General features: G+C 45.4%; 1 protein-coding gene across 1 annotated transcript in view; it reads left to right on the forward strand.

Moving 5' to 3' along the window:
* The first annotated feature begins 617 nt into the window (after positions 1–617).
* Positions 618–22,024, forward strand: part of PCBD2 (pterin-4 alpha-carbinolamine dehydratase 2) — a 53,818-nt gene continuing 32,411 nt past the window's right edge. Inside the window, exons 1-2 of the mRNA XM_072841113.1 lie at positions 618–746; positions 4,196–4,327. Coding sequence (XP_072697214.1) covers positions 672–746; positions 4,196–4,327 — 207 coding nt within the window. The 5' untranslated portion in view covers positions 618–671. The remainder of the gene's footprint in view (positions 747–4,195; positions 4,328–22,024) is intronic.

The following is a 22,024-nucleotide window of genomic DNA, read 5'->3' on the forward strand; positions in this document are numbered from 1 at the left end:
CATAAAAGACCCCCCCCCCCCTTTTCCAGAAAGAGACACACTTCCGTAAATAACCCGCGTACGTTCCTCTGCGGAGCGCGCCCCGGGCGCTTCTCTTCGCGGGGCACGGAGGGCCAGGCTCCCAGACTCCCCGGCGGGCACGGCGGAGCTCGCCCCGGGCCGGTCCACGGTGGCTCTGGCCCTCCGCGGGCGGGGACACGGGCCGACCCGCGCCCGGCGCCCACCGCCTCGCGCCCCGGCCCGCGGAGTCCTTGCGCCCACCGTCGGCGAACGTGGGTCAGGCCCCAGCGCCCCGCAGCCAGCGGCGCCAGCCCGCCGGCCCCGCTCCCCGGCCCCGCTCCCGGCCCCGCTCCCGGCCCCGCTCCCCGCCCCGCTCCCCGGCCCCGCTCCCCGCCCCGCTCCCCGGCCCCGCTCCCCGCCCGGGCTGGAGGGGGCCTGCGGGGCCTGCGGGGTCGCCCGCCTGCCGCCCGCCTGCCGCCCGCCTGCCGCCCCCCTGCCGCCCGCGCGGTCGGCGGCCCTGAGGCGCCCGGGCCCTTCCGGGGCGGGCCGCGCGGGCGCCCGCAGGACGGCGCGGCTGGAGGCCGTTCGCACGGCCCCGCGGCTCCCGGCCCCCCGGTGGGCCCCGCGGGCGGCAGGCAGGCAGCGCGGCGGGCAGCCCTCGGCCGGCGGCCATGGCGGCGGCGCGGGGGACGTCGCGGCTCGTGGTGGCGACTCTGCGGGGCCGGGGCGCGAGCTTGTCGGCCGGGGTGAGAGCCGGGGGGAAGGAGAGCGCGGCGGGAGGACAGCGAGGGGCCCCGCGGCGGGGCGGGGGCGGGCGCGGGGGCGGGCGGGCGCGGGGCCCCTGCCGGACCTCCGGGCTGGCGTGTCCCGTCGCGGTCTACGGAGCTGCCCGCCAGAACAAAACCGAGGACGATTTTGGCTTAAAAAAAAGAAAGAAAGACGAGCACGAATAGTAGCGGTAAAGCTGTCTTTAGCGAGCCCGGGCGCTGCGCTCGCTGGTGCGCCGGCTGAGAGCGGGGCCCGGCTCCACGCCGCTCGGCGCGGGGTCAGCGCGCTGCTGTGGATGTGCTGCTTTAGGACGAATTATTAGGGACACTTACCTATTTTACAGGGGACAGATCTGTTCTCTCCTCTTCCGCAGAGCGTCCCGTCACTTTACCGGCCGTGGAAATTAATGTATGGAGATAAATGAACCTGAGGGAAAGTTTGGACACGCAGCACCACCTAGTGGGGAAATGTTGCATTAAACTTCCCATTTCATCCTCCGTCGCTTGCTAGAGCCCCCTGGGCAGTTGGAAAGTGTTTAACAGGGATTCATTTAAGGTAGCTTGACGACGGGGGCACCTGGGCGGCTCAGCGTCTGCCTCTGGCCCAGGTCGTGATCCCGGGGTCCTGGGATAGAGTCCCGCGTCAGGTTCCCCCAGGGAGCCTGCTTCTCCCTCTGCCTCTCTCTGGCTCTCTCATGAATAAATAAATAAAATCTAAAAAAAAAAAAAAAAATAGATTTTAATGATGATGATGGACTCTGTTTCGTGGCCAGTAAGGTGAGAGCACGAGTTGAGTGCTTACTGACACCTAAACGTGTCCCAAAGCATACCTCTACCCAAGGTGCTGATAATCCAGTAAAATTACGGGGTTCAGAGGAATGAATAAACGACATGATTTGAGTGGCTGCACCAAGCCATGGTGGCTCTATGCTAGGTGTCTACATTCAAGATCTCTTTAACCCTTTCAAAAAAGTTTGACAGGTAGTTGTTGTGATACCCCCACCATAGACATAGACATAGAGACATGAGGATACTGGTATTGAGAGAAGCTAAGTGATTTGTTCAGTGTCACCGCACCTGAAAGTGACAAAGCTAGGCCTTGAATCAAGTTCATTCTCTCCAGACTCTATGCTCTTCCCTATCCCTGTCCCCATCTCCTGCAGAAAAAAAATTAAGCCCATCATAAAGGGTTCTGCAGAAGGTGTATCTGCAAGGGGACCATTTGTGCTAGGTAGGTGAAGTGGCTCCATTTCACAGTCCTGGACTCAGTCCCTGTTCTTGGGCAGACACCTGTGGCAAGTACCAAGCACAGAGCACATACCATTGCCCTCATTGGGGATGTGCAGGGTGGAGAATGTGGAGATCAGCTCAGTGGGCATGTTTTGCTCACTTCAGGTGACTGCTGCATTACCCACAGCATGGTTAATGGTTTTCTTGGCAGCTACTCAGCGTGGACACAGATAATTTAAATTCTTTTACATAATTTTTGGAGTTGAATTAACATATTTAAGTGACTAATAAGAATTTTAGATTATTTCCTATAGTGGGTCACTATAAAACTAATGAATAGGTGTTTTGGATTTTTTTTTTTTAAGATTTTATTTATTTATTCATGAGAGACACAGAGAGAGAGAGAGGCAGAGACACAGGCAGAGGGAGAAAGCAGGCTCCTCGTAGGGAGCCTGATGTGGGACCTGATCCCAGGACCAGGATCATGCCCTGGGCTGAAGGCAGACACTCAACCACTGAGCCACTCAGGTGTCCCAGTGTTTTGGATCTTAATATTAACAGTAATTGTTTGGCTTTTTAAAAAAATTTGTTAGAGAGAAAGAGAGACCATGCGTGGGGTGAGGGGCAGAGGGAAAGGGAGAAGCAGAGAGCCTGATGCGGGGTTTGATCCCAGGCCTCTGGGATCATGACCTAAGCTGAGGGCAGATGCTTAGCCCACTGAGCCACCCAGGTGCCCCAATAGTAATTGGTTTTGATAAGAAGTCTTCAAATGTTTCTATTAGAGACTTTTTTTTCTTTTCTTTTTTTTTTTTCTTATGTTGTGGGAAGGGTGGCTACCTGGCAAGGAACAGAAACAAGAAAATTGGCTCATGAGCATCCTTTTTTTCCTTTTATTAGAATAAATTGTCTTTTTTTTTTTTTTAAAGATTTTATTTATTTATTCATGAGAGACAGAGAGAGAGGCAGAGATATAGGCAGAGGGAGAAGCAGTCTCCCTATGGGGAGCCCGCTGTGGGACTCGATCCCGGGGCCCCGGGATCACACCCTGAGCCAAAGGCAGGCTCAACCACTGAGCCACCCAGGTGCCCAAAATAAGTTGTCTTAATTTCACTGATTCTGCCCTCTTAATTACATTAATGTCAGTGATAAAAGGTTTCAGGATTTCTAAAATGGGAACGAGTTGTACTTTCACAGTGGAGGATCCAGCTCAGCCTCCAGTTGGCATTTCGTGAGGACGCCTTATAATACGTTTTGTGTTTCTGGGTGACAGTCCCTCTCTCACCTGAGCCTTCAATAGCTCCGAAAATAGATATGGTTGGAAGTATTGTTTGGCATTTATGCTGGAGAGCTAAGCTCTTTTGACTTCTCCTACAGTATCCTTCTCTTCTTTCTCTAGCCGTGATGTTTAGATTTCTTTCCTTAAAAAACAAATAGCTTGGAAATGTGGGCCTGTTAACCAACAGAACTCTGGGTTTGTGAATTTCATCACCAGGGTGAGTGCAGGAACAGGGTGGACAGTGCTCTGGCCAGACTGGAGGGATTTGTCTTCCTGGTGTCCTGGAAAAAACCTCACTTTACTAAGGCAAGGGCTTTTTGCTTGTGGTCCAGAGGATCTGTGGACTCCTAGAAGTTATTATCCCAAATCCTGAGTTAAGTGGACATTTGTTTTTCTCCCCCCTCTCTGGAGCTTAGTTTTCATCAGACCTGAAAGGGGATAGTATGCCCAGAGAGTTGAGACCCATATGAATAAGCAGTGAAGTCTACCAAGATGTGTGGGAGCCTCCACAAAGAGCAGTGGACCATGAATATAGAGCCCTGAATTCTAATTCTCATAACAGTGGACTTGCAGGGTTTCCTTGCATGGGTGTGCTTACCAAGTTTCCCACATCCCGGAATGCTGGCCATTGGTAAGATGACCAGTGGTCATGGTTAATGGTTGTACTTGTAATAAACCAGAGGCACAGAAATGTGAAGTTTGAGGCAACAGTAAGGTGCATGAGACAACATTCCATGGAGGCAGCTTATTTTGTACAGAGTTAGCCTTGTTTTTGTATATTTTTTGAGAACCAAGGAACCAAAAATAGTGACAAATTGTTGCCCTTAAGATATTTTTTGCATTTGTCTGTAAGGTAAAGGATTATGTGTTTGAGTTTAAACAAACTTCTACATATCAGATATGAAATGTGTTCTTTTCATAGGCAGCAGATGCTCGTGGTTTGACAACAGAAGAGAGGAACCAAGTTATCCGTGACCTGAAAGCAGCAGGATGGTCAGAATTAAATGAGAGAGATGCCATCTACAAAGAGTTTTCCTTTAAAAATTTTAATCAGGTAATTATTACATATTCTTGCTAGTGCCATGATCTGTTTGTGTCACTGTAGGCTGCAGGTCTTTTTAACACTACTGGTTGTCTGATCCCATGTGGATTGTTAAGAATTCAGTGACAGTTGCTCTGTCCTCGTTGACAGGTGCTACTATCCAACAGGATGATTCTCAGCTGTAGGGGAAGGGAGTGGTTTTTGTCATTTGGAAAATCAGATTGTGAAACCACTGGTTTGGTGTTCGTTAGGATATTTAGTTTCCTTTCAAATTTTAAGTAACATTAAAAGGGAGTATGAGTTTTTTATGTTTATCAGAAGAGGGCCTGAGTAAAAGCAGTTGAGAAAAATACACCTGCTGGACTAATTTCCCCGACTTTTCTTGGACCCTGGTCAAGTTTTCTTTCTCCCTGTACATGTATTTCAGTCTCTAAATCCACCCTCAAGCTTCACCCTGTCCTCTGATTGGCTCCTTTCCCACAGCCGGGAGCCAGCCCTTGCAGCTTTTTTAAAGGGCTGACCTCTCCCCTTGGGGACTCAGCCTTCACAAGGTAACTGTTCCATTAGGGCCCCACCCTGCTTAGAGAGTCATCTCCCATAACTTGCCCTTCAGCACTTACTCTACTGCATTTATATAAAGTTGGTGCTTTTGACTATTTCATGTTTGTTCAGTTAGTTTGGTAATCCTCTGGACAGATTTATTGTTTTTATTTATATTAGGTGTCAGCATCTAGAAGGCAGAGACCATGTTTGCTTCAATAACTCTCTATTGTACCTAACACAGTTCTGGGTATAAACAGGCATTTGATAAATGCAGACATTGATTACGGTGTTTGCTGGTTTCTGGAAGGGTGTGTGAGGACCAGGTTTCCACCAAAGAAACCTTCAACATGTTTTCCTAGTAAATGCCGTTGGCTCCACTGAGCTGCATGCCCTATTCTGCTCTCCATCCATCTGGCTGCCAGCCTTCTGCTTTGAGTCTCCCAACTCCTGAGGAGACCTGGACCAAGCCGATTCCATGTCCCTGCTGCCCCATGTGCTCGACAGCTCTTGTCAGGGGCTTAGCACTCCGTGGCTGGTGGCAGGGAATCCCATTGGTACAGTAAGCTCGTGTATAAGCTCTAGGTAGCATTTTCCAGGCTTATTAAAATTCTTACATGCGTACAGCCTGACTTCTTTAAGCCTGGGCTAATTTATTAGGCTTGAACATGTGGCTTAAAGTACTTGAGTGGTGTTGCCTCAGGCTCTGCCCAAGAGTCAGTTGTCCAGCCCACCCTAACCCTGTGCTTGGGGTGGCTTTCAGAAATGGGAGGGTAAGGAAGCTGTGTAGGGCATCCTTGATTAATTCATCAGGACATTTTATTAATTTGACTTTTTAAAAAAAATTTGTTTCACTCAGCTTTTAGGAGAAGGAGGCAGATAACAAAATCAGCCAATGTCAGGGAATGTATTCAGAGAACCAGCACTGAGATTGTATCTTGGGGTCAGTCTTCCAGCCAGGTCTCTTACGACTTCTGCATGTACAGTGGCCTATAATTGCATCTGATGTCATGACACCTGTCGATGCCCACCAGCCAGGACCGCCAGGGACCCATCTGGGCTTAGTTGAGCACGGTGGTAATTGTTTCTGTGAGGGGTAATGCACACCACAGGGAGCTGTGGGGCCTCTCAGGAAGATGGTGCTGGAAGGATAGTTTGGTCTGGATTGGATGCTGTCAGAAAATGGGCAGTTCTCTGATTCTGTATTTTAATACCTCTTCCCAGTAAGGAGAGTAGACTGCAGTGGGTTAAAGCTGAAATGGGCAAAGAAGCAGTACTCACTAGCTGGGAGAGGGAGTGTTCGGTACTTTGTATTGTGGACGATGTTCATGTTTTCTCTGTGTTCATGTAACCTTGCAGTGTGATCGTGTTTTTCTTTGAATCCATCCTGGTCATGGAGTGGCCTTATCTGGTATTGATGTTCAAGTTTAATCCCAGACCTCCATGGGAGTGCCAGGTTGGCCCCGGGCTGTCAGGAGTTGCCCTTCTCTGTTTCACAACCTATGTTTAGAGTCATGATTCTCTCGCACTGATAGAGTCTCACTAACCTCTTGTTTAGGGCAGAAAAGATACTGTTTTTTATTATAAAACAGAGGAAATGCTGAAATAGGATGTTATAAATTAAGGACAATTACTATTGCAACTTCTTTCATCTAGTGTTCATTTCTTTTCTAGTCTTTCTCCAGCGGTAGAGTTTATTCACAATGTATCAGTTGTTCATGCAGTTGCAGTCTTAAAAATCAGCTTTTTTTTTTTTTTTTTTTTTGTACATGTAGTATTTATGAACTCAACACATATTTATTAAGATCTTCTCTCTGGCAGGCACAATTCTAAGCTCAGGTAGCGCCTGCTTTTTTTTTTTTTTTTTAAAGATTTTATTTATTTATTCATGATAGACATAGAGAGAGAGAGAGAGAGGGGGCAGAGGCAGAGGGAAAAGCAGGCTCCATGCCGGGAGCCCAACACGGGACTTGATCCCGGGACTCCAGGATCACACCCTGGACCAAAGGCAGGTGCCAAACTGCTGAGCCACCCAGGGATCCCCAGGTAGCTCCTGTTCTAATGGAGAAGATAGACAATATGCAAATAAGCAAATGAGTAGATGATATAATTTCAGGTAGAGATAAGTGCCACAGAGAAGACCAAAGTAGGATACTGGAATGGAGGCTGATGGAGGGGTGTGCACACTGCTTAAGATGGGGTGGTCTGGCAGGCCCTGTTCAGGGAGGGGACATCCGAGGCCTCAATCATGTGAAGGAGCTCAGCACATGAAGACCCAAAGGAAGAACATTCTTGAAGGAGAGAAAAGCAGGTATAAATTTCCTGAAGCAGGAATGATCTTGGCATGACTGAGGAAGAGCCAAAAGGCCTGTGTTCTGGAGTGAACAGAAAGGAGAGACTGGTAGGAGATGGGGCTGAGGAGAGGGAGAGGCCAGAGCCCTGGAGCCTTGCCTGTATGGTGAAAAGTTTAGATTTTATTCTGTGTAAGAAAGCTGTTGGGATTTCAAGCATAGAAGTGCCATGATTTAGTTATGTTCTAAAAAGATTGCCCTCGCTGGTCAGCCAGGCTGATCAATAGGAGGGTCAGAGGGGAAATAGGCAGACTATCTAGGATGCCATCTGGCAGGCTAGGTAAGAGGTGATGGGGGATTATGGAGGTAGCAGTGGAATGGAGAGAAATGTAGGGTTCCTCATATATTTTGAAGACAGAACGATCCTGACTTGCCGTTAGATTGGATATGAGGGAAGAGCAGAGTCAAGGATGATCCCAAGGTTTTGGCTTGAGGTATAGGCTGTACTGTTGGTGTCATTTACTGAGTTGAGGAAGATGGGGGCAGGGTAGAGAGTTGAGAATCCTGTTTTGGATGTGGCAGGTGTGAGATACTTACTAGTCACTCAGGTGGTGGTAGCAGGTCAGCTCTTGGATGTGTGAGGTAGGAGGTCAGAATGGAGATACTGGTTTGGGAATCGTCAGAAGGGATAATTGTGAGCACGTGGTTGGCAAGAGAGCACAGGATGGAATGAACAAGTAGCAGCACACGGCACCCGGTGTATCCACTGTCATTGGAAAGAAGGCAGAAAATATAAATGTAGATGAAGGTTGGTTGCTACATTTGTCCTGGGAAGTAGAGATAATTCTCTTTGATGGTTTCTATTTTTTAAGGGAGGTTATTAATTGAGAATGAGCCGGAATGGGAGGGAGGAATGTTCATCTGGGAAAATTGGAAAAAGAGTAGAATAGGCATCTTGGAGGCTAGGACAGTCCACTAATTAGGGGTTTGTGGTTACTGTCTAGGCAGTTTTCAGTGTCACTGGAGATTTATGGTCATAAGTTCAGCTGTTTGGGCACTGGGATTCAAGTAGTTGAAGAGTTGGGTTTAATAAAAGCTGTACTTTTTTTTTTTTTTTTTTTTTAGCTTTTATCCATTTATTTGAAAGCAACAGTGAGAGCACAAGCAGAGGGAACAGCAGAAGGAGAAGCAGACCCCCTGCTGAGCAGGGAGCCCAATCCGAGGCTCTATCCCAGGACTCTGGGATCATGACCCGAACTGAAGGCAGATGCTTAACCAACTGAGCCACTCAGGTGCCCCAAGGCTGTACTTTTTGCTAAGCGAGTCCACTGGAGGAACTGAGGGGCAAGGGAAGTAAGGGCATGTGCAGGACAGGAATTAAAACATTGGGGCTTGGAATCTAGCTGGTGGGAGGGGGGTTGCAGCTGTGATGTGGGAGGAGATGGGGGTGTCAGTGGGGTATCACCTTTTTAGAGGGCAGTTGAGGAGTGTGTATCAGCTTTTAAAATGCACATACCTTTTGTCCTAATCTAGAAGTTTATCTTCTAGATACTATCTGTGTGTACAGAACGGATATATGAGGACATTGGCCTTGAATTTTCTGTCGTGAGCCGGCACTTCCGTGTGCCTAGGCACACCTCCCTGAGGCGATGTTACCCTGGCTGCAGCCCTGCCCTTAACAAGAGTCTGGGAGGCCCCTGTGCTCCTGGCAGTGGCAGCACCTGTCCTGGCCTTGACTCTGTAAACTGGAGGGAGCCACTGTCAGAAGAGATCCCCTCTCTCCCTTGGCAGAGTTCAGCCCACCCTGGATGTTAGCATATGCTTTAAATAGTCTCAGCTGAACATACAGGTAAAAATTACATTCTTCTTTATCCTCTTTATAGGTTATGAACATTTTTCAGTTTTCTACATAGTGTTTTTACCTACAATAAATCTTCAGGAGGAAGGTTACACTTGTTGGGCATTACAGTCTTTAAATGGTTTGCTAACAGTGCGTGAAGTGGTGTCACAATTCGCTGTAGAATTCATTCCTCTTATTGCTATAAAAAATGAACCATACCTTTTATTTTTTATTTTTTAAAGATTTTATTTATTTATTTATTAGAGACACACTCACATACACACGGTGGGGGGGGGGGCAGAGAGGCAGAGACACAGGCAGGGGGAGAAGCAGGCTCCATGCAGAGAGCCCGACATGGGACTTGATCCCGGGTCTCCAGGATGACGTCCTGGGCTGAAGGTGGCACTAAACCGCTGAGCCACCTGGGCTGCCCTGAACCATACCTTTTAGAAAAATTTTTAGTGACCCTGGGTAAAAGCTCCTCAAAACTTTGGGTTTATTCTAGGTTTTTCTCTAATAATAAGTAGCCAGCAAAATACATTGGAACTTTTTTTTCTTAGTGGTTTTACTCCAGCGTATGGTTAGTTCCAAAAAGTGCACATTCATTTGATAGCTCAGATGGGTGCAAATATTTAGAGACCGTAAAAGCAGGATTCCCAGGGGATCCTTACAGTGTTGGTGGGTGGCCAGGCTATAGGTTTTTATCACCGGAGCTGTGGTGTCTCTCTGGGAGGGACCAGTACTGAGCTGAGAGCTGCTGGGCAGTGTGACCGGCACAGTGAGCATCCATGAAGTGTCTGGGCACAGCGCTGCCGGGACTTGGAGCTGCAGGTCTCCACGCTCTGAGTGCTGGGACTCACATGGTGGGCTCTGCACGTTTGTAAGGGAGTTTTGCCTTCTGTTTATGTAGACTTGGGGAGAGAGTGGTCCCTCAGTGACAGATAAACTGATTCTTAGGTGTTTGGCAACTGTAGGGCGACTGCATAAAAAAAAAAAATTCAGTTAGAAATGTGGGTGTGTCTCATAAGGTCCGTTTTGTTAGGTATTGTCATGTGTGGGGCCAAGTGGGGAGCCTGCAAAATCAGATGCAGTTTGAAGCTTTGGAAGTGGGTGCAGCAGGTGAGGCTTTGGAACCCAGTAAACAGCTCTTCCGGATGCCAGCAGGTGGAGCCCTCCAGGGCAGGATCCTGAACTGACCTCGGGGCAGCATAGCCCCCTGGGAGGGCTCCCCCATTATGTTATTTGGGGATGCTAGAGCCACCCTTGTTGAGCATGGCAAGAAATTAGTATCGGGAATAGGTAAGCAGTGGCGCTGGGATACCTCGCCTGGTTTGGTATCTTTTGGGTGAATGAAGAATTCCAGGAGAAGGATACAAGGAGTTTCCAGTTGGTAATAGAGAACACTTTTGACTCAGGAGAAAGGGACTGAACTTTCGGAGAAAGACTTGGGATTCCCTGAATTCCTGGAGGAGCTCCCGTTCCTTGTATGTGCTTCCTCCAGTGGACCAGCCCTCAAGGCATTCGATTTTGTTAGAGTGAATCACATGAACTCGTTAACAGCCCATTTTGACCCTACAAAAATGGCCCTTTTCAGCTTCACAGCGTGTCATGGATAGAGCTTGCAGACAAGGTCCAAGCTTCATTTGTTGGACTTTTTATTTATCATATTGTGGTTGGTATAACTGTTGCCATCGAGAGGGTGGGGAGCGGGGGAGGGGCCTTCTGAGTGGCCCGGGCCATGAGGGTGGTGGTGCCAGGGAACCCCGTTTTGTGTGTCCAGCAGCAGTAGCACCATATGTGAGTTGGGGTTTGTAAAATGTTTCCCTTCCTGTGCCCTGGAGCTCCTGTTGTAGAGCCGTTGAAAGTTACTGTTGCTGACTTACTTTATAAAAATGTTTTATTGAGGAATCTGATAATAGGCTTATGGTTAACATTTTGAAACACTTAGTGAAGTCAAAACCTTGATGATACCAGAAGACAACTGTTAATGAAAATCTTAACAGTCCTCAGTGGGACACGGCTCTCAACAGTTCTCTTTGTGAAAGAATTAATTCAGGTTTCATTGTTCATTGTTGTAAGCCAAAACTTGGTGCACGTCAAAGTTATGAGTCAGCAGTGCAATAATAGAAATGTCACATCTGAGCACTCCTGAAAGTGGAAACTCATTCTGCCTGTTGAAGGTAGGGGAACACTCCCAGGAGGATGTTCCCAAGGCTGATTCATTATGTAGCTTAGAAAGTGTCCTCTGCTGTTAATATAGGCTCATGTCTCTGTCTGGGAGCCAGATCAAGTGAAAACCTGTATGCTCACCACGCACGGTGGCTTCTGCTCCACTTGTGCCCATTGATGGGTTCTGTAGCCTCTGCCAACTTGAAACCCAAGAAAGCTTCCTCCACTGTCACTGGAATGGAGAGTAGAGAGATACATTTGAGCAAACTTGACCTAACATTTGAGGGGCTAATTAAACTATCTGTGTGGTGTATTTGTGGTGATGTTCACTTTGGAGTTTCCCCTGGGGCTCCAGGGAGCCCTGGGCAGGATGCTGCTCGTGTTGTCAGGCGGTGGCTGGGACAGCAGTGTTGGTGACCTACAGGGTAGGGAAACTAGAGCCTAGAATGGTATCATTTGGCGTCTTGCTTCTGCTGTGTATCTCATAAAATAGGTTTAGAGCTGATGTGTATTTGTGAAAACTCATGTAATGGATGAACAAGGGGAAATGTAAAACAGGTGTCAAAAATGCAAATATGGCACCACGGTGTAGTGTGAAAATGCTGTGGCCATCACACGGGCCTTTCATAAAAATGGACTTTTAACTGCATCGCTTTTTCTTAGTCATGTAGTAAATCTTCTGTTTACAGAACTTAGCCTGAGTATTTTGTGAAAGTCAAACAGCCAAGAAATATAATTTCCTCAGCAGTCTTTGTCTTGCCCTTTTACAGATGGCGTCAAATCAGGTGTGTAAAAAATAAAAAGCAGTTTGAGCTGACGTGAAAGGCATTTCAGATTTATGCTTTGCAGATGATATTGGTATGATTAATGCATTCATTGCTTTTTTTTATTGCTTTTCACAGATAATGTACATGATGCATGGAAAATGTTGTGGGTTTAAATCTTTGCCAGCTTTAGACTGTGAATATCAACAGATGTTATCATATAAGTACTGCAGTTATTATAAAATAAAAAATTTTTCATGAAATGCATTGACATAAATTTCATTTATGTAAATTGCTTTCATTAGTACAAAACTTTAGTGTAGCTGTTAGGGGTTGCAGAGCACTTTAGATGAGATTAACTTGGTATAATGTGATCAGAACTGGGTTGCTTTAAATTTAACTGACAAGAAAATAACACTCAAAAGTTAGGAAATTACAGAGGCATTTGTTTTCTGCCTGCATTGCTGGGACTGCTTAAATAGGTTGAATAGGAATTAATAACAATGGACTGCCAGCTCAGTAATTACAGAAAATAATTTAAAAGAGACCTCAAATAATAACTTCAATGTATTTTAGTCTTATTCTTTTCTGGTCTGTATTTCTTGAGTGTACCAGCCCTTTGCTTCAGTACAGCCATTAAAAACAGTGTTCGGGTTTGCAAAGCAAGAGTTTTGTCAGTACAGTTTGGGTGCATTAGGGCATAGAAACTTAAATTCAGCTCTTTCAAAATATGGATCTTGGGATGTGACCTCAACAGCTGATATCTCTCCCTACAGTGGTGTGCTACCATTTCTGGGGCTGGGCATGACCAGGTGCCCTCTGCACCTGGGAGGGATCCAGCCCACCACTGTGGATACGTGGGTGAGGGGCTTTTCCATATCTTGGAGCTCTTTGTGTTCTGCTCTTTCCCCTACATTCTTGTCAACAAAACAGAATAGCACGTCATCTCCCCCATTTTGCAGATAATTTACCATCCTGATACCCTTCTTTTTTTTTTTTTTCCTGATACCCTTCTTTTTTTTTTTTTATTTATTTATGATAGGCACACAGTGAGAGAGAGAGAGAGAGGCAGAGACACAGGCAGAGGGAGAATAAGCAGGCTCCATGCACCGGGAGCCTGACGTGGGATTCGATCCCGGGTCTCCAGGATCGCGCCCTGGGCCAAAGGCAGGCGCCAAACCGCTGCGCCACCCAGGATTCCCTCTGATACCCTTCTGATCCAGGCTGGAATGGGCCATTTTGACTAATTCATGGACTTTCACAGGACACCAAACTAGACCGAAACCTTGGGATTGCTTGTGGTCACACTGGGTCATGTCACAGTGGGTATCAGACTCCCATCTCTGATTCCTACAGCAAGATTTTTAGATCCTACTATGATGCAGAAAGTTGTTTTGTTTTTACATTTATTTTTTCCAGAGGATAATCTTTTTTCCAAGGGCTATCTGTTGGATTACTTTCCACCTTAAATGGGTTTGACAACACTTCCCTGAGAAAGGCACTATTCACCAGCTAAAACAAACAAAGCTCCACTTGTTTAAGAGTAACCCAGGTATCACTGTTGAGCAATCAGAGGTCATTTAATTGTATCCTTAAAATCAATCCTATCAAAACAGCAAAGGCCACTAATGAATCTGTTTGCTCCTGTGCTCTCAGCCAGCAAGATAGGATTGTGGCCTTCTACTGTATTGTTCATCAAACTGATTTCAAATGCCCTGTCCTCACCATTGCAACTCTGGCCGTGGACACATACCAGGCATCTGGAACAGACCCAGTCATGGCTGGGCAGGGAGCCACATGGTCTTCCTGCTGAGAGCCACAGAGCCTGCCTCTGGTGGAATCAGTGAATGTAGTGAGGTCTTTGAGCTGGCAACCACTGAGGGACTAGCTGCACTCTGAGTGTGGAAGGGTAGTGTAAAAAAAGTACAAGATTCCATTTCTGCCCAGACCTTCCGATTAAAAAATATATATTTTATTTTTGTTCTTAGATTAAAAAATTTTTTTAAAGATCTTATTTATCTATTTGAGAGAGAGAGAGAGAAAGAGAGAGAGAGAAAGAACGTGAGAGAGCATGAATGGGGTAAGGGGCAGAGGGAGAAGCAGATTCCCTGCTGAGCAGGGAGTCCAGTGTGGGTCTTGATCATCGATCATGACCTGAGCTGAAGGCAGATCTTAACTGACTGAGCCACCCAGGTGCTCCTATTTTATTTTTTAAAGATTTAATTTAGAGAGTGAGAGAGCACAGAGGGAAGAGGCAGAGAGAAAGGGAGAGAGAGAGTCTTAAGCAGTCTCTGTTCTTGGTGCAGAGCCCAATGCAGGGCTGAGTCTCATAACCCTGAGCTGAAACCAAAAGTTGAACACTCCACTGAGTGCACCATCCAAGTGCTCCAGATTTTATTTTTTTATTTTTTATTTTTTTTCAGATTTCATTTTTAAGTAATTTCTACACAATATGGGGGTTGAACTCAAAACTCCGAGATCAAGAGTCCCATGCTCTACTGACTAAGCCACCTAGGTGCACCAGGACCTTCCAGTTTTGTTGGGGAGGTGGCACATCCGAATTGTACAGGATAGTTGATTTTTAAAATTTCCATGTTGTCAGACACTAAAATGTGAGGTAGTAATAAACTGAAGGAGGTGTACTCTAGAGTGTGGCTGCCTTGAGAAGGAGAGTTTTGAGTTGGTCCTTAAAGGTTGGCATAGACACTAGAAAACAATATGGAGGGGTGCCTGGGTGGCTCAGTTGGTTAAGCATCTGCCTTCACTTAGGTCATGATCCCAGGGTTCTGGGATTGAGCCCTGCATCAGCCTCCCTGCTCAGCAGAGAGGGTAGCAGAGATAAATGAATAAAATCTTTAAAAATATATGGAGGATCCTCAAAAAATTAAAAATAGAGCTACCATATGTTCCATTAACTTATATATTCTGGGAATATATCCAAAGGAAATGAAAACAGTAACTCAAGAAGGCATCTGCACTCCTATGTTCATGGCACCATTATTTACATAACTAAGACATGGAAGCTACTTAAGTGTCCACTGATGAATGAATAGGTACAGAAGTTGTGGCATATATTATACATAGAAAATCCTGAAGATTCCACCAAAAAACTACTAGAATGGACAAATGAATTCAGTACGGTCACAGGATACAGAATCAGTGTAAAGAAAATTAATAATGAAGCAATAAAAAGAGATTAAGGAAGCAATCCAGTGTGCATTTACACCCAAAATAATAAAATACCCTAGGAATAAACTTAGCCAAGAAGGGGTCTATCAAAAGACCAGCAGTATTAGAATGCATGGCTGGCTCAGTTGATAGAACATGTAACTCTTTTTTTTAGAACATGTAACTCTTGACCTTAGGATTGTGAGTTCAAGCCATACATTGGGTGTAGAGATTACTTCAGCAACAACAACAACATCGTTTTAAAGAGAACTAGAACAAATAGTTCTAAAATTGTATGGAACCACAACAGGCCCTGAGTAGTCAAAACAATCTGGAAAAATAAAAGGCTAGAGGTATCACAATTCTAGATTTCAAGTTATATTACAAAGTTCTCGTAATCAAAACAGTATGCATTGGCACAAAAATAGACACATAGATCAATGGAACAGGATAGAAAGCCCAGAAACAAACATGAGTATATGGTCAACTCATCTTTGACAAAAGCAGCAAGAATATGCAATCGAAAAAAGACAGTCTCGGGATGCCTGAGTGGTTCAGTGGTTTGGCTCAGGGCGTGATCCTGAAGTCCTGGGATCGAGTCCCACATCGGGCTCCCTGCATGGAGCCTGCTTCTCCCTCTGCCTATGTCTCTGCCTCTCTCTCTCTCTCTGTCTCTCATGAATAAATAAATAAATTAAAAAAAAAAAAGAAAAAAGACAGCCTCTTCAACAAATAGTATTGGGAAAACTGAACAGCAATGTGCAAAAGAAGGACACTGGATCACTTTCTTAGACCATACACAAAAATTAACTCAAAATGAATTAAAGACCTAACTGTGAGACCGGACACCATTAAAATCCTAGAAGAGAGCATAGGCAGTAATTTCTCTGACATCAGCCAAAGCAACATTTTTCTAGATGGGTCTCCTGAGGCAAAGGATATAAAAGCAAAAATAAACTATTGGGACTACATCAAAATAAAAAGGTTCTGCACAGTGAAGGAAATAGCAAAACTAAAAGCCTACAGAATGGGAGAAGATATTTGCAAATGACTACCCTACAGAGGGTTAGTATCCAAAATACATAAAGACCTCATAAAACTCAACACCCAAAAACAAATAGCCCAATTAAAAAATGGGCAGAAGACATGAACATACATTTCTCCAAAGAAATATTCAGACATTCAGATGGCCAACAGTCATATGAAAAGATGCTCAACATCACCCATCATCAGGGAAATCAAATCAAAACTATAATGAGATATTACCTCACACCTGTCAGAATGGCTAAATTCAACAACACAAGAAACAACAGGTGTTGGTGAGGATGGGGAGAAAGGGGAATCCTCTTACATTTGGTGGGAATGCAAACTGGTGCAGCCACTCTCCTCAAAAAATTAAAAATAGAACTACTCTACAGTCTAGTAATTGTATTACTGAGTATTTACCCCAAGAGTACAAAAACACTAATTTGAAAGGATATCTGCACCTCTATATTTATTTATTTAAATTTTTAATTTTTATTTAAATTTTTAATTTTTATTTAGATTTTTAATTTATTTATTCATGAGAGGCCGACACACAGAGGAGAAGCAGGCTCTCTGCAAGGAGCCTGATGTGGGACTCGATCCCAGACTCCAGGATCATGCCTTGAGCCGAAGGCAGGCACTCAACCGCTGAGCCACCCAGATTGCAGCATTATTTAAAATAGCCAAATTGGGATCCCTGGGTGGCGCAGCGGTTTGGCGCCTGCCTTTGGCCCAGGGCGCGATCCTGGAGACCCGGGATCGAATCCCACGTCGGGCTCCCGGTGCATGGAGCCTGCTTCTCCCTCTGCCTGTGTCTCTGCCTCTCTCTCTCTGTGTGACTATCATAAATAAATAAATAAAATCTTTAAAAAATAAAAAAAATAAAAAAAATAAAATAAAATAGCCAAATTATGGAAGCAGCCTAAGTTCCATTGATAGATGAACGGGTAAAGAAGAAGATGTATGCGTGCACACACACACACACAGTGGGGTCGTGAATACCCATAATTTTGCCATTTGCAACAACATAGGTAGCACTAGGAAGTAGAACATTAAGTGAAATAAGTCAGTCAGAGAAAGACAAATATCATATGATTTCACTCATGTGGAATTTCAAAAACTAAATGAACAAAGGAAAAAAGGAAAAAAGGAACACCAACCAAAAAACAGACTCTTAACTCTAAAGAAAAAACAGATGGTTACCAGAGGGAGAATAGGAGATGAGTAGAATAGGTGAAGAGAATTAAGAGTATACTTACTGTGATGAGCACTGTGAGTGATGTATAGAATTTTATTTTATTTTTTAATTTTTATTTATTTATGATAGTCACACAGAGAGAGAGAGAGAGGCAGAGACACAGGCAGAGGGAGAAGCAGGCTCCATGTACCGGGAGCCCGACGTGGGATTCGATCCCGGGTCTCCAGGATCGTGCCCTGGGCCAAAGGCAGGCGCCAAACTGCTGCGCCACCCAGGGATTCCCCGATGTATAGAATTAAAAAATATATATTTTATTTATTTTAGAGAGCACACTGGAGCAGGGGGAGGGGCAGAAGGAGAGGGTGAGACTCTTAAGCAGACTCCTTGCTGAGGGTGGAGCCTGACCTCCATCACACATCCCTGAGATCATGACCTGAGCTGAAACAAAGAGTCAGCCACTTAACTGAGCAACTCAGGCACTCCTAGAATTGTTGAATCACTATATTATACATCTGAAACTAAGCACCATATGTTAAATGTACAGGAATTAGAATAATATTAAAAAGATGTAATATTACAATGGAATATTATTCAATCATAAAAAATGAGGAAGTCCTACCATTTGAGGACATTATCCTAAGTGAAATAAGTCAGAGAAAGACACATACTGTATGATCTCACTTATATGTGGAATCTGAAAAACAAAAGGACTTACAGAAAGAGAGATCAGACTTGTGGTTACCAGGGGTGGAAAGTGGGAAAAGAGGGAATTGGAGAAAGGTTGATAATAGGTACAAAAAAAAAAAAAGGTCTGATAGGTTGTTTTGAGGGTAGGAGCTAAGGAAGGATATAGGAAAGGGGGGCACATTTTATTTGTAATGTGTTGGGGAAGTGTGGGCCCTAGGTGTGGTTCAGTGAGCTGGACTAAACATTGGAAAGGCAGGTCCTTGTGGTGCGGCTCTCCTGGGTTTGGCATCTCAGGTTTAGAGTATCTGAAAGCAGTCTTCGCTTTCTTTCCTCCAACTTGCTTGTTGCTTTCAGCAGTACCACCATTCTGTTGAGCACCTAGACCTAAAACTGAAGAATTATCTTGGTTATCAGTTCCTAAGAACCCAGTGTCTTTCACCAAGACTGTGCTGGGGTCTGGGTTCACCTCATCTCCCCCTTGAGCTCCTGTACAAGCTTTCTCACAGCCTTTTACCTCCCTGTGTTTGGTGGGCTCCATGTAGCTTTGTTGTGACCAAGCTGGTCTTTGCTCAGAAAATCCCATTTCCTTCCTATTTTATATTACAAGACACCATCTTTTCAGAGGTTTCTTTTCTTTCCTTTATTTTTTTTTTATGATTCCTTTATTTGGAGGGGGGGAGAGAATATGGGGCGGGGGAATGGGCAGAAGGAGAGGGAGAGAGAATCTGAAGTAGACTCCCCACTGATTGCAGAGCTCGATGCTGGCTCAATCTCATGATCCTGAGATTCTGACCTGAGCCAAAACCAAGAGTCAGGTGCTTAATTGTCTGTGCCACCCAGGCACCCCTTCTCAGAAGTTTTCAGAGCTTCCCATAGGCTGGCCCTTAACCCTACCTTTTGTTATTTCTCTGCCAGAGGCCTCTTAAGTCTCTTAAAAATTAAAACTAAGAGGTCATTTATTTTTATTTTTATTTTTTTAAATTTATTTTTTTATTATATTTCTCATTAATAAGTCATTTAGTCATCCCCTTCACTGAAGCAATGGGGAAACTGAGGTTTATTTTTTAATTTTTTTTTAGAGATTTTTTTTATTTATTCATGAGACACACGAGAGAGAGAGAGAGAGAGAGAGAGAGATTGGCAGAGACACAGGCAGGAGAAGCAGGCTCGATGCAGGGAGCCCAACGCGGGACTCGATCCTGGGTCTCCAGGATCAGGCCCTAGGCAGAAGGCGGTGCTAAACCGCTGAGCCACCTGGGCTGCCCATGGGAAACTGAGGTTTAGATGGAGCATGAAATAGTGGCCATGCTGGAGCTGGAGCCAAGACCCCCAGCATCTTGGTTCAATTCTTTTCTTCCTTTAAGCCATTATTCACCTTCTTTGTTCCATTCCACCTATCTTAGGCCAATATGTCCACATCTCACCCACTTCTAGAAAGTTTTTCCTAACACTTATGCACTTAGCACTAATAAGCTGTGACTGCACTTACTGTAGGCAAGGTACTAAGCTAGACACTGGAGGTGCGGTGATGAGCAAAACAGATATTGTCCCCATTTTCATGGAGCTCACTAGATCTAGGAGTGGAGGGAGAGCATAAACAAATAAAGCAATGACTATATAATTGTAAATTATGATAAGTGCCATGGAGGAAAATCCTACTAGCTAATGCTTAATGAACACTTAACCTTGGGCCAAGCACTATATTGTAAGGATGCTGCATGTATTTATTCACTTAATCTTCACAAAATGGTGTGAAGTGGAGTAGAGACTATTTTCCTCATTTTACAGATTGGAAACTGAGGTTTAGATTAAGCTAGTAAGCAGTGGAGTTGGGGTTTGACCTCAGGCGGATCCCAACCATTTGCCCGAATGGATGCTGCCTCTCCAATGGAAAAGAGTGTTATGAGAAAGAATAATGGTTAAGACCTAATTCAGTCTGAGGAGAACCATCATGGAAGGTCTCTCTAAGGAACTGAGAAGGTGATGCACCGCCCCCCTTTGTCCCTTGAGGCATTTTATTTGCACATATGTATTACATTCCTGGGAAAAGACTTCCAGGATTTTCCTTCCTGTGTTTTCTTCTTGATTCTTAGTGGTCCATGATGCCAGCTTAGGTTGTCAGTACAATGAAATCAAAGGGATGGGAGCAGGTCTGTCTGTCTGTCTGCCTGTCTCCCTCCCTCCCTCCCTCCCTCCCTCCCTCCCTCCCTCCCTCCTCCCTTTCTTCCTTTGTAGGCTCCACACCAAGTATGGATCTCAGCACCAGGCTTGAGCTTGAGCTCATGACCCTGAGATCCAGACCTGAGCTGAGATCAAGAGTTGAGGTTTAATTGAGCCACTCAGGAGCCCCCTGATATTGTCCATTTTCAGCCATTTTCAAAAATGGCTATTCAGCCATTTTTCTAGATCTTTGAGTTGCACATCAGATCTAGGGCTGATCACCCCTTGTCCATTTGACCTGCCCGTAAGGTTCACGGTTTTCTGACTGATGTGGTTATCCATGACATCAAATTCATCAATATAACTATGCTTCATCTTCAGTTAGGAACCTGACAGTGACTTTGGAGCACAGTCTAGTAAGAAAGTGGCGTTTACCTCTCCTTTTGGCATTGCTGATGCTCTTGAAAGCGTCTCAGAGGACACGCACAGGCACAAGGATAGCGGGATAGATGCAAAGAGGGGCCATTGTGAGGTATTATGGGAAACAGGAGGAGTATCTCGAGACTTTTGGCATGGGGGGAAGGACTTCGTAGTTGAAGGAGGTGGGGGGGATGAAGGACTGATGCTTTTTTCTACCAAGACCAGTTAGAGGACTTAAAGGATGGAGCGGAAGGGAGCGGGGGACAAAGGCCACATGGGGGGATAGGAAGGAGGCTATGTGTCCATCCAGGTGAGACCTCGTCATTAGGGTAGGCCCAGCAGGGGATTTGGGACTGTGGCAGTGACACAGGCCAAGCAGAGAGCTGGAGGGGTTGGAGCTGTATTTTGGAGCTTACATGAGCAGGAGCCAGTGATGCCACACATAATTTTTATAAATGGAAAATCTAAGATTCTCTGACTAGGGAGGAGTGGTGATAGGTGATGAGGAAGATGAGCAGGGGATGTTAAAAATGACTTCTAGAGGGTCTGGGTGGTCAGAAGTGGCCTTTATTAAGCTGGGGAAGTATGGGAGGGGAACATGATGGGGGTGCTGTGATCAAGACTTCTGGTTTGAACATTGTTATGTGTGAGTTGCCAGGAGATGTCCAGATGTCAACTTCAAGAAGCCAGTTTTATGTCTGAGTTCGGGACTTAGAGTAGAGGTGTGGGTTGTGGGTAACTGGGGAGTCTTAGGTATGTGTGGAAAAAAGCCAAGGTAATAGAGGAGACCACTCAGGCAGAAAGCGTAATGCAAGGAGAGAAGGGGGCTTAGGACTTAGTACGTTTAGGGGTTGGAAGGAAGAGGAGGAGCAGAAGACTGAGAAAGACTTAGTGATATGATACAGGAAGAAAGTCAGGTTGCTGTTGTATCACAGAATCCCAAAGAGGATGGTGTTTTAAAAGGCAGAGAGGGGGAAAAAAAAGGCAGAGAGGAATTTTTTTTCTGCTGAGACTCCAAGAGATACCAAAGGATGACCGCTGTATTAAGTGCCACAGATGCCATCAAGGCCATGGTGAGGATGGCTTGGATGATATGGTTGTACAGGCCAGCCTGGAAAGGAGGGAGCCCGTGTGTTATATAGACAGTAGTCTTATTTGTTCTTGCATTTTGAATTCAGCCCCTGAGTTACCTTGTTTATGGTGTTCTATCAGCATCGTTTTGATGATGAGTTCATGAACATTAGACCGAGAAGGGATGAGGCAACCAAGGCCTAGGGGCAAAGTGGTTTGCTCACATTAACAATGAACCAGTGACAGAATTACGATGTGTTCAGATTAAATCATGCAACAGGGGGAGGTAGCTACTCACCTTTGTCTCTTCCCACCTAAGATACAAGCACCTTGAGGCCCGAGACTCAGGTCGTGCTTATGTACATTACCACAGTA

Source organism: Canis lupus, chromosome 10 (assembly GCF_048164855.1).
Source record: "Canis lupus baileyi chromosome 10, mCanLup2.hap1, whole genome shotgun sequence".
Classification (NCBI taxonomy): domain Eukaryota; kingdom Metazoa; phylum Chordata; class Mammalia; order Carnivora; family Canidae; genus Canis; species Canis lupus.